Source organism: Pectinophora gossypiella, chromosome Z (genome assembly GCF_024362695.1).
Source record: "Pectinophora gossypiella chromosome Z, ilPecGoss1.1, whole genome shotgun sequence".
Lineage (NCBI taxonomy): Eukaryota > Metazoa > Arthropoda > Insecta > Lepidoptera > Gelechiidae > Pectinophora > Pectinophora gossypiella.
This window is the reverse complement of record NC_065433.1, coordinates 9,442,290-9,460,199: the sequence shown is the minus strand read 5'-3', so window position 1 is coordinate 9,460,199 and position 17,910 is coordinate 9,442,290. Positions and strand designations below refer to the sequence as shown.

The window sequence follows — 17,910 nt, the reverse complement described above, 5'->3', positions numbered from 1 at the left end:
CGGCGTGGTTGTCATGCGGACCCTGCACCGGAATGTTTACGGGCGGTGTCCCGATTACAACTATCAAGCTATTATATGAATAAAAGGTCAATGACCCATGGTCTGCATCCCTGGGGTTAATACATTTTTTTTCCACTAGGGAAGGCAACCACCCGGATGACTACAGCCGGATCACGTACCGGAAGCTGATGGACCTGGTGTGCCAGTTCGCCAACGCGCTACGCGACAGCGGCGTGGGCAAGGGCGATCGTGTCTCCATCTACATGCCTATGATCCTCGAGACCGTAGTGTGCATGCTCGCGTGTGCGCGCATCGGCGCTGTACATTCCATCGTCGTAAGTTGGGATATACTTAAGTACCTGTATATATAGTAGCGGATTTGTAGTCTTAGCCGCCCTAGAGCCCAAGCCCCAGAGCATTTAGTAAATACCAGCCGTCTCTTTCTCAGCACCCAGTATAATATGTTACGTAATTGTCAACTTTAATCGAAATCGCGTTTTTAAGATTGTGGTGCTTTGCGGCAAACCATAATTATAACGGGTTATTTCTTGTTATCATTAGTGATTTTTTTGTCACGATTACCACCCCTAACATCAGGCCCCTTAGATCCGGGCCTACTGCAGCTTAGGGCAAATCCGCCACTATTTATGATCCCACCACACACATAAGGTCGCTGGATGACAGTGGCAGCAAAGCAGCGGCTGCTGCCTTTTTACTCGCTCCTTCGCCGCGGCCGGTGGTATCCAGTTCAAAAGACAACTTGTAGCCACTTTTGATGCGAAGTCCTGGGTTCAGCAAATGAACACTTGATCAATCATTATGATAATATGCATCTTAAAGTATGCAATATGCAATCCTATAAAGTACAAAGGGTGGAGCGACAGGTCCGATCATCAGGCGCACAGGACAGTGGTACGGTCACGAGCATTAATATAATATTCACTATGGTACCATGTCACATTAACTTTTTTGACAAATTGAACTGTAAGTCTCACTAAATGTTAAATATGTTTGTGCGACAGGGTTCTAAAGAGGTTACATAATATTGCTCATGACTGTACACGTTGACCAGTTCAGCTGCACATACCTATCTCATAGTCTTTATACAGTCACTTTGGGAAGGAGACACTAAACTTTAGGCATGCAAATACAAGAACTATCGAAGAGTGATTTCACACAATATTTTCATACAGTCAGCTCAGCTAACGCTGATTTCATGTCGTATGTATTCAGATGAGGACAAGCAAGACCATGGGTTGAATGAACTGAACTCTAGGCGTAACAAGTGAATTGTATTGCAAAAGGGCATTTATTGCATCCATTTGTTGCATCATAAACAGTAATATTTGTAAATGCATTGTGTTCCCTTGCTTTTGTTCATTTAGAAATTGTTTTAAAGTGAAAATTACTGTACTGATTTGATTGGGTAATTACTTGTTACTTAGTGTTTATCCAAAAGAAAGTTTAGGTCAAAAACCTAACTCGACAATTGAGTCATTTCTATTATTAACATTGTTTTGAATAAATCTAAATATAATATTGCATAACTGTACTCTGGAATCATTCACCCTGGCCACTTTCCGTTCGTAATCTTCTTAATGTAGTTACCATACTTAAACTATCCTGTTTGTTTTGAACAAATATAAATATGGCCATTACAAACGGAAAATTAAAATATCAAAATAGATTGTCTTTTTTTATAATTATGCCGTTCTCAAATCATGATTGTAGTCCATAATTATAATCATTAGGTAAGTACACGGACACTTTTCCTGTAAGACGGAAGATCTAAGCAAAATGTATATAACATAAAATAACCTATACCTATACGTCCCACTCCTGGGCACAGGCCTTTCCTCAGACCACCGGAGGGGGTATGAGCATAGTGGAGTATGCTCATATTGCGGGTTGCTGTTCTATTGCGGGTTGCTGTTCTATTGCGGGTTGGTAGAGGTGTTTGGGGTAGTAGCCCGGGACCAAAGACACGGCCGAAGCACGGAATCATCTTGCTTTTTTGTACATCCAGGTTGCAATATCCTAGCCAAACAAAAGGCAGTCTCACAAAATGATTTCGACTATGACTCCATCAGGAATCGAACCCAACGCTTTAACCAAAGGATAATGGAGGCCGTTATGCACAAATGTTGATCTAATATTTAAATAATTGTAGGTATTTATAAGTATTTGCTTTGTGTTTAGGTATCTTATATTTTAAGTCATACAGCTCGGATTTTCAAAGCAAGAGATGATGTACTTTTCAACTTTCTAGATACAAATAATCTCTATTATTTCCTCGTCGCAAAGGTTGTTACTTATTAAATTTTGGTTAGTTATGATTTTCATTTCCGTAAGAAACTAGTTATTTGATGAATCAAGTACGTACATCTCTTCATTTTCACAAACATACGAAAATTAGTATACGTATATTCTATAAGTATATTCGTTTCTATAGATAATATTAAGTAGGTGACCGTTAGTTCGCAGGTTTCTCCTCGGATTCCCTGGCCGAACGTTTGTCAGACTGCAAGGCGAAGGTGCTGGTGACAGCCGACGGAGCGTGGCGCGGGGAGAAGCTGCTCATCCTTAAGAATGTCTGTGATGAGGCTTTGGAGAAGGCCAAGACCAAGTACAACCATTCCGTCGACCTGTGCATCGTTGTCGCCCACCTCAACAGGGTCACGGCCTGTGGCAAGCTCCCTGATGATGTCAAGACCTTAGTGAGTGTCAATTGTTCACCCCAGCCCTCTTAGCATGTAACCCGCATATCGCGTAGCCAATAGGGTCGATAAGTTTATCGCGTCGCGTGGGACATACGAACAGAATATTAAAACAACGAGGTTCGTGTGACAGAGCGATTTATTCACAGTCTTTGTATTATTTAAATATGATCTGAGGCTTAATGATATGTTCACAATAAACTATATTACAAACTAGAACGTAAACCACCCAATCGTGATAACGGCGAGGGAAGTGACAGCTGACAGATGTCATTAGAATAATGAGTGAACAGACAAAATGTTGCCATGGAGTATAAAGTGTTTAAGAGAATAGCTACGTATAATCCAATACAGAATTCTAAAGTCGTCAAGTTTTTAGTGACTGTCAGAGTTGTTAAAAGTAGCTACGGTCGGAAGCGGGTTTAGCTAATACAGTCGTGTCCCAATACGATCGTTCAAATATGTATCTAATTCCCGCCCATGTGGGTGTTTGTCCCATTATATTCGCAGTATAAGTAGACCCTGTTCAAGGGCTATGATACTCATTCGCCCTTTGGGTAACCTAATTTGATATTGCTTTTCGTAAGGATCAATACCACTCTCATATCAATAAAACAAAAACGGTTTTATTACATTTTAAAGTTACAGTTTAAGCTGCTAAGAACAGCTTTACAGCTAAGAACTAATAATCTAAGAACTAATAAAATAATATAAATTTATTTCTTAGTACAAATGGCACGACAGAGACATCTGGTGGCATGACCTGGTCGAAGGCCAGTCCAACATATGCCCTCCGGAGTGGATGGATGCTGAAGATCCACTATTCATGCTTTACACCAGGTAAATATAAGCGCATAATGCTATATACACACGCGTTATCTTAGTTTGTTATCTTTCCAATAAAAATCCTCTCCTTTTTTAATCTTACACTAGTAGTAGGAGCGCGGACCGTAGCAAACCCTACGTCGTCGATTACCTCGATGGGGCCAGTTTATTGTTGTCACTATTTGAATAGGCTTTTGGAAAAACTAGGGTTGCCTCATCTAATACTGGAGCGTTTTTTGTGCAACAGTGACAACTATAAACTGGTCCCATCGTTGTAGTCGATGACGTAGGATATTTCACTCAGTGGCCTTCATCACAGAATGAGCATTTTTCAAAATGTCCCTTCAACGTTTCTTTCGTAAATGGCCCCTTTCCCAACTCTTGGACAATGTTGTTCAAAATACAAATTAGTCATTTTACAAAGAGTGTTTTTGTGAAACGGACCGACGACTCGCGACGGCAAAGAGAGGCTTAGGTTCAGCCTTCCGCTTACCCAACAAAAACAGGAGCGAAAGGAAAGAAACTTGATTAAAATATCCGAGTTATTCCACCAGTGGGTCAACGGGCAAGCCGAAGGGCGTTCTCCACACCACGGCGGGATACCTGTTGTACGCCACGGCGACATTCCGTTACGTGTTCGACTACCAGGAGAAAGACATCTACTGGTGCACTGCCGACGTCGGTTGGATCACCGGACACACCTACGTCGTCTACGCGCCGCTTGCCAACGCCGCCACCTCAGTTATGGTAGGACACGAACCGTATACTTTCAATGTCATCAGATAACATTTCTCGTGTAGGTTCTGACGGAAATAACCGTTCTCATCAACCCTGGTGTCAGGGTTACTATTGAGCTGTCAAAGGGGCCCGTGTAACCACAACTTACTTAAGTAAATAGTACCAGGGCCGACTGCTTAACGTGTCTTCCGATGTTTTCATCCCCACTTTCGAACAATCGGATGATAAGCCTACAATGCCGTAACCAAGCTCCGGCGCTTAGTACTCACAAACGTAGTACAGAAGATTCTGTAACAACTATCAATCTACCACCACCTTGTCATCAGGGCTAACATGTGTAACGTGATAAAGTTTTGTCACGGTTATTTTATACATTCTGACGTCATAATTATGTGGTTTTGTCGATTGGTGCTAATATGTGAACCCAACTAAGTCATGTCATTCTGTCAAAATACCAACAAAATCACGTACCACACATGTTAGGGAAAAAACAAACTTAACGATTTCGACAAAACTTATTTAATCGATTGATCATTTTATCACATCGCGCAAGTTAGCCCTTTAGGTATGGGCTCGTAGGGGGTCGAGTAACCCAAAACTGAAAGAATAGTAAATGATTTTTAGAATGAGACAGCAAAGCACATTAGTTCCAAAATGTTCGAACATTTTTTAATTGTTAAGAACATAAAGTCTATATACTTACCTCTCACTAACTAGTAACGACTTCCTCTTTAAAACTGAAGAGGTTTGAACTTGGGTTTCAATAACACATGTGATTCACGGAATCCGAATCTTCAATCTTCAGGAGGCAAGGTTATTTTCGGTAAAAAAAAACCTGCTACTATGCCATAACGCTGATCAACGAGTTTTACCTTGGACTAGACTCTAGCCTCGAGCAGAGTACGTAACAGTAAGATTTAAAACAAATATGATCAGTAAGTATTTGCTTGTTACAAAGCAGTAGACAATATTAGCCTACAGCAATCACGCTCAGTCGCTCACGTCAAACAAATCAAGGCGTCCAAGGTCGCTTATCGCACGTGACCAGAGTTTGTATCACAGCGTCTCTATTTAATCAAATTAATAAAGCAATTGACAATTAAAATAAAATTATTTACCCCGCGGTCTCCACAAACCAATACTATACACCACAGCCTATTATCTTACGTCCCATTTCTGGCCACAGGCCTGCCTCCAATCAACCAGAGAGAGTATGGATCAGTCTCTACCACGCTGCTCTTCTGCGGGTGGATGTGAGATTCTGTTCATTAATTTGTATGGCATGTTACTACGGTTTCGGTCTTTTCTGGACTTCTCGGGTCATGCCGGAATTCCCGGGAAAGAAATATAAAAGCTGTGTCAATACCTAGACGTAGAATGCAACAACTAGTGGTTTTCATGCCTCATTTTCGCTCGCAGTTCGAGGGCACGCCATTCTTCCCGGACAACGATCGCTACTGGTCCCTGGTTGACAAATACAACGTGACGCAGTTCTACACGGCGCCCACAGCCATCCGTGCCCTCACCAAGTTTGGGGATGACTACGTCAAGAGGTAAGTGAAGAAACTTGCCCTAGCACTTGGTACATAGAAAATTTTAGTAAACCTGAAGTTAAAATTTAGGATCATCATCAGCCCATTAACGTCCCCATTACCCCAGCACGGGCCTTCCCTATGGATGGATAGGGAGATCGGGCCTTAAACCATCAAGCTGGCCCAGTGCGGATTGATGGTTATTAACGACTGCTAATGCAGCCGGGACCAGGGTGAATTTCAACAAGTCTCATTTTTTTATCATTTCGGTGAGATTTTTTATTTTAATACTTTTCTTCACATATTTGACGACAAATAAAACTTTAACCTATTTTAAATTATGTGCGTGAGTGGGCATCAAATACGATCGAAACTTACTGAGATATTTAAAATTGAATTTTTATGAGTCCACTGAAATGATAAGTACCCACTGAAATGATATAAATGTACACCGAAATGATATAAATGTACACTGAAATGATAATGAGTCCACTGAAATGAAATTAACCCACGGAAATGATACAGTCAAGAAAAATTGTGCTGCTTAGCTAGGGTTCCGTACAAAGTGAAGTTCGATTTATAGATAAATAGCCTATATACGTCCCACTGCTGAGCACAGGCCTACTCTCAATTAACCGGGGGGGAGGGTATGGAGCATACTCCATCACGCTGCTCCACTGCGGGTTGGTGGAGATCGATTTATACATTCTTAGATAAATAGTTCAATACTTGCTAAATAAAAAAATAGTTTAATACTATTTACTAATAGTAATAGATTGTTGTTCGTTTCTTTCATCGAGCAATAAAAAATGCATTTAGTTGTTGTCAATATGTGGAGCCGTGGTAGCCTAGTAGGTAGAACGCTTGCCTCTCAATTTGAGGTCGCAGGTTCGAATCCAGCACAGGCCTAAACCAGTGATTGTCGAATTTATTTTCAAATTCATGTTTAGATCAGAAATGATTGTCACATGCTCAGCGGTGAAGAAAATCATCGTCATAAAACCCACATTCCCGAAAATTCCATTTTCGGAGGTATGTGACCAAATGTATATTGGGCTGGTTTCCCCTTCGTGGGTTGGAAGGTGAGACAGGCAGTCGCTTCTGTAAAATACTGGACCTGTCAAATCTTCAAGTTAGGTAAGCGGACCTTATGAAAAATCGGGATAATACTAGGGGGATGATGCTTATTGTCAATATGTCTTTTTTGTGGCTATTGTCATTGCTTCTTTATTACTTACCTACATTTTTTTTAATAATATAGGTTCACGTAGGACCACAATCTCACCTGATGTTAAATGACGATGTAGTCTAGGGTGGATCACACTTACCTAGCAAATGCCTATTCACCCTAGTCTTGAAGTCTCCTAGATTATAACGAGTTGGAAGTTATATCCATACCCAAGAGCTCGAGATGGTTGGTAATTCACTCCGGAAAGTCCCAGTCAGGAGAAAAGGACTCCGTTTTGCGGTGAACAGATACGCCTGGGTCATGGAAGCGTTGAGTCGAACCTACTTGTTGTCACCCCAGTCTGAGACGGACTTAAGGGGCAGTTTCACACGATTCACAAGATCCTCTCCGAGGGCACTATCATCTCTGGTGCTTACGCGTGCATTGGACATGTATCTCTCCGTCACTGTGCTATCGTCTGCATGCCTAAAGATACCGGGCATAATCAGCAGATCATTGATAGAAAAAACGTGGCGGAGAGAACAGATCCCTGAGGGAGTCCGGCATTAATAGCATGTAGATCAGACAAGCACCCATCAACTACTACCCGAATCAATCTATCCCTATCTATCCAATTACATAGGCTAGAAGGGATCCTGAATATATCAAGGGACACAACATGATCCTCGTCTTGATTCTAGATTGCCTCACTCCATAAGCGTGTAGCATACACAAGAAGAACATCAGTTGACCTATCTCTGAGTAAATTGTTGGCTTCAAGGTACGCCAGGAGGCGGTTGTTCAGGATTAGCGGCGGTTGTACCGAGATGGGGCGGTAGTTAGCAGGGTTGGTACGAGTGCCTTTTTTGGGCATACACTGCACATTGGCAAGGTTCCATGGTTTCGAGAATTGTCCTGAACCCAGAGAGAGCAGGTAGAGGCGTGTCAGTAGGAGACTATTCAGGTGCACAGTTCCGCAGTACTATTGCTGGGATATCATCAGGATTACTCACCTTATTCACGTCTAGAGTGCGAAGCATTTTTATACGGCAGAAGTTTGCTTCGACCGATTTGACTAGCGTCTAAAAGGTTTTACTACCAGCTCAGTCAGTTTGGCATCAATTTGGCCAATATTGTCGAAACGTGCCCTGCGCATTGTCTTCTTGCAAGACTTTGCAGCGGTATTCAGGGAATTTTTCAGAGCCCGCATGTTAGAAGGCATATTAGAGCTTCTGCACTAGCATACTCCGCGATGTACCATGAGCGAGCCTTATCGTCAGATGATATGTCAGAAAATGGGATAGAGTATTCCATTGCCTGACAACTAATATGGCATCTCCGCAGCTCGTCGAGTCTTCTGAAGAAAAGCAAACCTCACGCCAAGGATAGGATGCGAAGAAGTGCCGCATCTCATCCCAATCTGCTAGCGTGTGTCACCATATTTGCCTCGATCCTCTGGGGCTAGAATCAGGTGGGGAATAGACAGACACATATCTCACCAGACAATGGTCGGATGTTCCCAAGGGGGAAGTCACTGATAGAGATTGATATTGGTCCGGATCAGTTATCAGCAAAAGGTCCAAGCAGTTGGCGCTATAGTTAGCAACGTCAGGTATCTTTGTAACGCAATTCACCAGATGTGAGAGATTTTGCCACACATGGCAAAAGCTTGCGCCTCTTTGACAGCATGGTTGGTCTTCTGGAATGGGAACAACCACTCTTGCTGGTGGGCGTTGGAGTCCCGGAGAAGAACAAGTTGCGCTGAGAGATACCTCCGCCGTGCCAACTCCACTGTCCTACTGAGGTAGGTGAATAACCTGCTTGTCTCAGAGTTACCGCTGTGCGATCGGTAGACACTGGTGTAAACTATTTTATCCAGGCCAGTGTCTACCAGGATCTAAAGAATGGATAAGTCTAGGTATTCAAGGTTACCGAGAAAAGCAGAAAGAGGAGTTTGATAGAAGGTTATATGACGTTTTCCAATCACCCAAAATGGTTTTGGAAAACCATGAGATCGTCTCGAGGAAAAATAAAATAGCTCCACAGAACTGTTAAAAAGGCCCTTAAAACAATACCTAATTCGAAACTAAAATTTAACACACGGATCTCTAAAACTTAACGGTTTTATCATTTCAGTGTTACTTATCATTCCCATGGACTGTTATTGGCATTTCAGTCCACCGAATCCACCGGAATGATAACACCGAGATGATAAAAAAACAGGTTATTTTTGTATAAACTGTGAATTTAAATAACTATCGAAAAATCGACACTTCTCAAACAAAACAGTACTTGTAGCCGATTTAACATATCAATATGAAATAAATTGAACTAATCTAACACGAGTTATAATGGCTACCGAAATGATTTTTTACTGATTTTTTTTTGTCCCCCTATCACCGAAATGATAAATTTCTTTTTTTGGCGGGAAACCGTTACACGCTGACGGGTATGTTCACGTCTAGCGGTCGAGCCGAACCAATGCGAGGTGTTGGCAGGTAAGGAGGTGTCATAGACGCAATGTTGACGGAGTTATTCTACCAAAACTTACTGTCCTCTGAAATGATAACTTTTTTTCGGACAAAATTTAACTGCCTGTCAAATGTATGAGAAGGAAGGTAAACAGACAGAAATAGTTTTTGTTGTTAGATTATTTAATAATTTAACGAAATTCTATCAATTTAAATCCCAATAATAGAAAATAATTGTAGAGCAAGACATTTTATAAGCGATAATGGGTTACGGACAAGCTACCGAAATGATAAAATGACACTTTAAAAAATTTTTTCAGCGTGTTACAGTTGCTGAAACTGAATGATTTTTTTTGCCAAGGTAGAGGACTACTTACTTTACCCAGAAAAAATATTCAAAATCATTTAGCAGAACTTTGCACTACCGTTCTCAGCCAAGACAACTTTTTTTTTCGCTTTTGCAATTCACCCACCAACGGATTAACGTGCCTTCCGAAGCACGGAGGAGCTCGATATGAAATCTTTTTTTTTGTGGTCTCCCATCCTATGACCGGCCTTTGCGAAAGTTGCTTAACTTCAACAATCGCAGACCGAGCGCATTAACCGCTACGCCACCGAGCTCCTCATATAAGAGAAACTATCTTGAATTCACCGTTCTAAGACATATCATGTTATTAATTTAACCAACGATGGCATTCTCTACTTACCCGGAAAGTTGTCTCGAATAGGTACTTTGGGGAATTGTTGATAAAGTAGATAATGATACCGATTCTGACAGGCAAAGCTTTATTTTATTTTCGTCTGACAGCTGTAATAGTGCTGTCCTTCACTTAGGACGGGTGCAAGACAGAGATGAAGCTGGTTTTAGAACTGTGAAACTAAATGGGAATTAAGTAGGTGTGGTGTTTGCACTCTGCAGGTATCAGCAACATAACATAAACGCACGACCATAACTCAAGATGAACTGAGTATTTACACCTCACCGAGCTTCCTGTTAGACTAACGTGGTGGTGAGCCGTATCGCCATCTATAACGATCGCGCTGAATGTGTTAGTGCAAACTGCATTGGTGCAAGTCCTTCAATCTCAGTAGATCCATTCTCCAGATCCATCATAGAAGCCAGTCCGGTACCGGGGTGCCATCCAGCGCTGCTCGATTGAGAAGCATGCCGGTGTACCACAGACTTAGTCTTATCAGCTCCACGACGACAAACTATTGCTCTTTAAATGAAAAATTTCATTGTTATACCTACTTGTAACCATTTACTTCAGTTTTTTCCAATATACAGTATTAGTCACACTTATCATTTTATGATCGGAATTGATTCATTGTTTGTTTTTATTGGTGCTACATATTGATAAGTTCGCAGTTAATTCCCTCCTAATACAAGTAATAAACAGTAAAATAATAACATAACGTCTATGACGAGTTCAAGAGTTTTCCAAATATCGGGACTTCAAGACATGACGATGACTGGCTGGAAAACCTGAAGCAAAAATGTCTTCGTCGTGCTTTACCATCTCCAGAGGAGTCGCGTTGTGTGTGCGAACGATGTGGCAAGAAATGCCGCGGTGCTATAAGGCTCTATATTCATCGGCGGCGCTGCGTTTCGATTCTGCTCCGCACCACCCAAATCCCCTGGTAGTTGCGGCTTCCGAATATATCCGCTTGCGCTTAGGGACGGTACTGAAAACAATCGGCGTCCGAAGGACGTAATATACGATCCCGACGACCCGATTACTCTAGCCATAGAGGCAGCCAATCTCGCGACACCAAACACTTCAGGACCCCAATACCGACCCCGCCGGCGTGGTTGACGATTTTCCTCAATCAGCGCTTATCGCTATCGACCCGCTAGAGTAGATTAATTCTTTCAAATATTTTTCCTCTCAGATGACACCCTGAGTCGAGGTTCGCCCAACTGGGCACCCTCAGGCCTGTTGTCTTAAACGTTGTACCGGGTGAGAGCCTTCAGCGCTCCCCATTTTTCCAGCCTAGTAGTTAATGCCATCTGCGACAAATCCACAATAGAAAAAGGCGACGCTGCGGGAACCCGTAGACTCAAGAGCTGCAAGAATTATCTTCGATAGATGCTGTGGCCAATGACGATGATGATAGTGATGTCAGCGAGGGTGCTCCCGAGACGGGTGAAAATATTCAATTTCTGAACGGGGTGTGGTGAGTAGAGTTACCACACCCCGGACACTCGTTTACACAGACACTACACATTGACGTCATCGTGTGACGTCTGACGCCAATGCGTTTGAAGCCTAAAGCAAGACCGAAGGGGGTGAAGCAAACCTAGCTCAGCCGCTGGTGGGGAGCGGAGAGTTGGTGTTCTATACGTAGTATTATTTCTTATTCTATGCAACTACCTAGTGCCTAGCCTACAGTACCTATGAATAAATAGTACACGTACGTCGTGGTTTTTTAATTCCCATTTTAATATTTCTATTATTTTACACATTAAATGTAATCGATATAGTAGTAGGCTTTATCGATTACATTGAATGTCTAAACTGTAAAAAATAATAGAAATATTAAAATGGGAATTAAAAAACCACGACGTACGTGTACTATTTATTCATAGGTACGTGTACTATTTGATTTGTAATCAACAAATGTATAGGTAGCTATAACAAGCTATAACACGAGTTTAGTCCTTTTATGAGTTGAAGACTCTCGAACTCAAACTAGGTTACAGTCAAGTACTGAATCGCCATCTATGTATTTTAATATAACTAAGTAGGCATAGTCGTGGCTAGCAGACGACCTTCACCGTGGAGTTGACATTGTACTAGGTAGGTACCTACCATGCCAATGTAAATAGGTAGATTGCATTGAAATGATCGGAGTAAACCGTTTTCTAGCGATTTTCTTTCCGACCGTCCGACATTTTCAATAGGCACTTAAAATAGAAAATAAATCGCGTTTTATCAAAGAGTTAAATTCCAACATTAAAAGTCGATATTAAAAAATGTTAATCTCCAATTCTAAGTTTAAAATTCTAAGCTTCTTGAATAAACAGACTTAGTAGGTACCTACCTACAATGCATTACAATAAACGATTACTTACTCATGTTATATATTTTAATACAGATTACCCTTTATCCTCAAGAACTGACAAACGATTCTAGTCGATCCATTTCGATTTAACAATACAAAAAATCAAATCAAAACTATTGATTTGATTTTGATTTCTAAACGTTATCTTCCATTAGGCATAATATGAAGAGCCTGCGAGTGCTGGGCAGCGTGGGCGAGCCTATCAACCCGGAGGCGTGGCTGTGGTACTACAACCTGGTCGGCAGTGGTCGCTGCTCCATCGTGGACACCTTCTGGCAGACCGAGACCGGCGGCCACGTGCTCACCAGCCTGCCCGGGGCCACGCCCATGAAGCCTGGAGCTGCTGTAAGTACTTATAGACTTGTTTTAAGAGTTCCTGGACTGGAGTCCTCCAACATTCCAAGGACGTAAATTTTATTACTAAAAATTAAGTGTTTTAATTACTATTACTTGTCGCATATATAAAAAGAATTAAATCTGTAAGTAAGTAAATTTTTTAACAAAAAATAATGCTTTACGGAGTAAATTAAAAACATCGGTCGGGGGTAATTTATTTTTTACGAAATCTTAACGCAGGGTGGGATGACGTCAGCTACCGTAACCTTGAAATGTTAGCTGTCACTTTTGAGCATACCTGGTTTAGTTATACCCCGGCCTAAACAAGCTCATGACACTGTAAGGCTAAAGAACTCCAAGGTGCAGGTTTTACCCAGCAGTGACACAATCCACGAGGTCGATAACTATATGAACCGTTCTTCAGAAGGCACGTTAAGCCGTTGGTCCCGATTACTACTTACTGTAGTCGTTACATGAGCCATGTCAGGGGCCTTAGACAGCTCAATAGAAACTCAGACACCAGGGTTGATGAGGTTAGTAGTCCACCTTACAACACACACGATAGAAGAGGCTATATGAACGGTGTCTCAGCGAGTGTACCTACATTATTTACAACAACAGATTGATCTAAACTTTTCAGAATGCAGTAATAGTTGCAGTTGCTGTACCTTGCAAGGATGAATGCATACTGACATACATAAATATACATACCAATACTGTAGATAAATATTCCTCTTTAGGTATATGCTGATAGGTACAGCCTATTATAATGTATTTATGTACAATTGTACACGTCATTCGAAACTTAACACGTCGCTTTAGTTCGTGCATATGCACTCATAATGTGTCTGTTTGATCCTTGCCATTTTCTACATTTCTCTTTACCTACCATTGGCGGCTCAAAAATAAACCAAACACAGTAGTTGTTGTGGATGGTAATCTAACCCACAACCCACACGACAGAAGAAGATTATTTATCTTTATCGGATATACCTACCATTGTCATAGAACAATAATACTACGTATAGAAGGAACACTCCACCCCGCACCGATACGAGCTTGGAGTGGCTTGGATTACCTCACCCCCGTATTACGTCACTTTATCCGCGTCCGTCCGCGTAGCGGTGTTTGGGGGCACTTGGGGTAAAGAGTTCTCACTAAGTATAGAAAAAAATGCATAAAAATTTAAATTAAAAGAATTATATTTATTCACCATAATTATCTGTAAGTTATTTCAATTTTTTTTACAAATAATTTAAATCTATAAAATTATTAGAAAGTTGTGTTAGTCACGCGATTTGTCATAATTTGTGAAATAAAAAATATGAAAGTTTTTTTAATTTTTCGGCGGGGACGGATATAACTGCCATTGCAATGCGTTCTCTAAATGTGTGCGTAAGTACCTAACATAACATAAGGCACAGGCCTCCCCTCAATCAGCCGGATGGGTTATGGAGCATACTCCTACCACGCGACACTGCGTGTTGGTGGAGCTGTTTCACGGTTAATAGTCGGAACCAACGGTTTAACGTGCATTAATACCTACTAAGTATTTATTACAATTCAACACGTTCCGGTGTACGTATGAAGATAGATAACGAAATAGATAGTTGTTGCATAGATTATTTATCGATATACCTACTTATACTAGAATAGCATATTGTGCGTCATTCTATACAGTTACAAAATCATCCGCGTTTTTGCATCTAATAAATATAATTCAGTTTTTAAACCAAGTACCTACCTACCAAAAATGTTATTTTATTGGTTTCTCCCGCTAACTTCCTAATGAGATACTATCCAGGCATTTAATCATTCAAAAATACAATGTAATGACAGAAGCATGTATAAAAATAATTGTTGCTTGATATTTGAATCACATTACGTATAGAATTATGTTGCTACCTATATTGTTTCTCTTTATTTTGATCAGAATAATAATGGATGGAAGATGTATTTGGGCCTGAACAAAAAGGGCCATCATTTATACCCAAAAACAAAGATAAAAGATGCATATTATATCTGTTATCCAGAGGAAAATCTTTACAGCACTATATTGTTTTCGAGGAACGTAGCCTGTAAAATCCTTCATTGTGTTATGGTATTAAGTGGATATAAATACTAATGTTTGACGTATTTACTACATGAAATACTTGCACTTTCTTTATAAAGCAATATAATACAAATTGGTGCCTTTATTGGCATTTAAAATGACACATGAAAATAATCACGTTACAAAAAACCGGAAAGAAAGTTTTTTACGCAGATATGTCCTTCATGCAACCTTTGGGTATAAGAGGCAATATCTAAATGTATTTAAGTACTTATACGTGATTCGGTGCTCTAAAAATTAACGTAAACATGTTAAAGTAATTATGTTAAAACAACTGTATCAATTTTATTGTAATATTGTCGTATAGGTAAGTATTTGGGACACAATTAAAAGTTAACCATCACATGAAATAAACACTGTCACGCCTTTATCGAGGTTAATTTACACCAAATGAATATTAAAACGCGCTTTCAATTACAGATAAACTAAGTAACCGAAATAAAATGAAATATCAGCAGCAACTTAACGACGACACACGTCTGATAATTTATTTAGGTGCAAGGATGAATGCACTGTACTACTTAGGACAGATAATTTACTAACTTACTTACTTACATGAATTTGTAGATAGTGGCGGCCCTAGCAAAATATGTAGGTGATACGAGACATCACAGTGGCGCCTTATAAAATACTTACAGGTACTTTCGATTACTTTACGGCCACCCATTAAATGATCCGGGGCTGCCAGCCAGGGTGGTCCCGACTTGGTTGATTTTGGCGCCCCCTAAAATAGCGAGCGCTCGCACTGCCCTAGGGTCGCCACTGTTTGTAGGTATGCCGATAACGTAAATTCAATGCATACATACCTACCTGCTAATAACTCCTGGGGGGTTAAGAAGGCCACAATGAAGCAATGAGGGTCTTTTTCCAGCCTACATTCCCCAAAAAATATAGAAGCGCTGTACAAAGTTGCTTTCGTTTGGCCTTTTAATTTCATGGATAACAGATATATGCATCTTTTAACTTTGTTTTTGGGTATAAATGATGACCCTTTCTATTACGCTCAGGCACAACACATCTTCCACCCATTCCACATAAAGAGAAGCAATATAGGTAGCAATATAATTTTATGCATATCTGATCCAAATATCAAGTAATAATTAGTTTTATGCAAAGATGCTTCTGCCATTACATTATATTTTTGAGTACTTACTTAATTATGTACCCTAGTAATGAGAAAATAGGTAATTATCACGTTAAATCGGAACTTGGTCTGGGAAGTCCCTCATTCATCTAAAAATGGGTCTGATTCCCGATGGAGATTGTTAAAATCACTTTGTGCATGAGACTGTGCACCTGCTTGCCAGAAAAAGTAAGATGATTCGGTAGGTACTTCGGAAGGCACGTTAAGCTGTTCACATAAAACACTTCCACTTACCGGCAGTGGAGTAGCGTGGTGCTCCTTACCTCCTCTGGTTGACGCCCTGGACGTACTTATACAAGCAGTTCATGTATGTTTTTTTATGCTAGGGACGATAATTAGTCGCACACTTTATTTTATTCACGACTCCAACTCTCCCACTGATTATTTAGGATGCTTAAATTGTTAATTTTTATCGTGATTCTTCTTCTTTGTTATTTTGAGTTCGATGACCGACCCCATCGAACCCGGTGGGTTACTATTGAGCCACTAAATGCTTGTATTGGCCTTGTATCATGACGCCGATGACTTTATTTACCAGGGTTTCCCATTCTTCGGCGTGGAGCCTACCCTGCTGGACGAGAACGGGAAGGTCATCGAGGGTCCAGGGGAGGGCTACCTGGTATTCTCGCGGCCCTGGCCCGGCATCATGCGCACTCTCTTCGGAGACCACGAGCGATACCAGAAGGTCTACTTCTCCAAGTTCCCTGGATACTACTGCACTGGAGATGGTGAGTTGAACATATTTAATCTTATCTTATCTTATTTAGCCTATACGATCCCATATTTAAATTAGTGAAAAATGCTCGTGTACTTACTCTAAATAAAAAAATAACTATTTAATATAGTATAGTAATATATAGTAATATAATACAGTGAAACCTGGTTAAGTGAGACATCAAGGGACCTGCAAAGTCGTTTCACTTATAGAGGTATTCCACTTACCCAGTGTCTCAGATATACAGGTATAAATAAGTATCTGTCTCATTTACAGAGGGTTCCATTAATAGAGGTGAGAATACAGGTTATTTCAGTTATACAGGTGCGATCATTAAATAAAATAACGTGTTATGTATTTTCCAAATAAACATCTGTATGATAGTAAAGCGAAACTAAAAATGAAGGTAATTGAAGCTCAAAATTTGTACTTACGTACTTGGAATTGCGTGTGGAATTTGTGGGTAGAATAAGAATGAGTAAACAAACAATGTTATCTCAGTTACAGAGGTTTATGCATATAAAATTTACTCGCTGTCTCAGTTATAGAGGTAACTATGATGATAAATCGAAAGAACGAATCCCAGATATAGAAGCTTACCTCGTCCCACTAACAGAGGTAATTCAGTGCCAAAGTGTTGGGACCTCAGCATGAGTTCCAGTTATAGAGGTTTCTCACTTATCTAGGTCCCACTTAAAACCAAGTTTCACTGTAGTATAGTAATAGTTTCTTGACTATGAAATAAGCAATATACCTACTATGATAGCAGTCTGACAACCTTACTTTATCGCTTATCAATTTACCTAATGTTTGCCCTTTCAACGACTTCTATGTATTGTTTATATTCTATCAGATAGTTAATGGATGTGTTGGTCCTTGGGGGTCATAAGAAGGGTACATCAAAGCAATTCATCTAAAACAGCAATTTTGGTATTTGATATTTGTTTACTTTTATAACTCCCATCTCCAAAGACGTAGGAAGTGTGAGAACTAAGTATTCCTGCGTACTTTGTACGTAAACGAGATATCAATCACGTGTTTCCGAAACTTAACTAACGCGGAACGTTCTCCCCTCGCGCATAGGT

General features: G+C 40.5%; 1 protein-coding gene across 1 annotated transcript in view; it reads left to right on the top strand.

Annotated features, from left to right (window-relative positions):
• Positions 1-17,910, top strand: part of LOC126379850 (acetyl-coenzyme A synthetase) — a 34,206-nt gene that overhangs the window by 13,392 nt on the left and 2,904 nt on the right. The window contains exons 2-8 of the mRNA XM_050028801.1: positions 140-335; positions 2,478-2,717; positions 3,445-3,557; positions 4,097-4,289; positions 5,700-5,833; positions 12,673-12,862; positions 16,649-16,838. Coding sequence (XP_049884758.1) covers positions 140-335; positions 2,478-2,717; positions 3,445-3,557; positions 4,097-4,289; positions 5,700-5,833; positions 12,673-12,862; positions 16,649-16,838 — 1,256 coding nt within the window. The remainder of the gene's footprint in view (positions 1-139; positions 336-2,477; positions 2,718-3,444; positions 3,558-4,096; positions 4,290-5,699; positions 5,834-12,672; positions 12,863-16,648; positions 16,839-17,910) is intronic.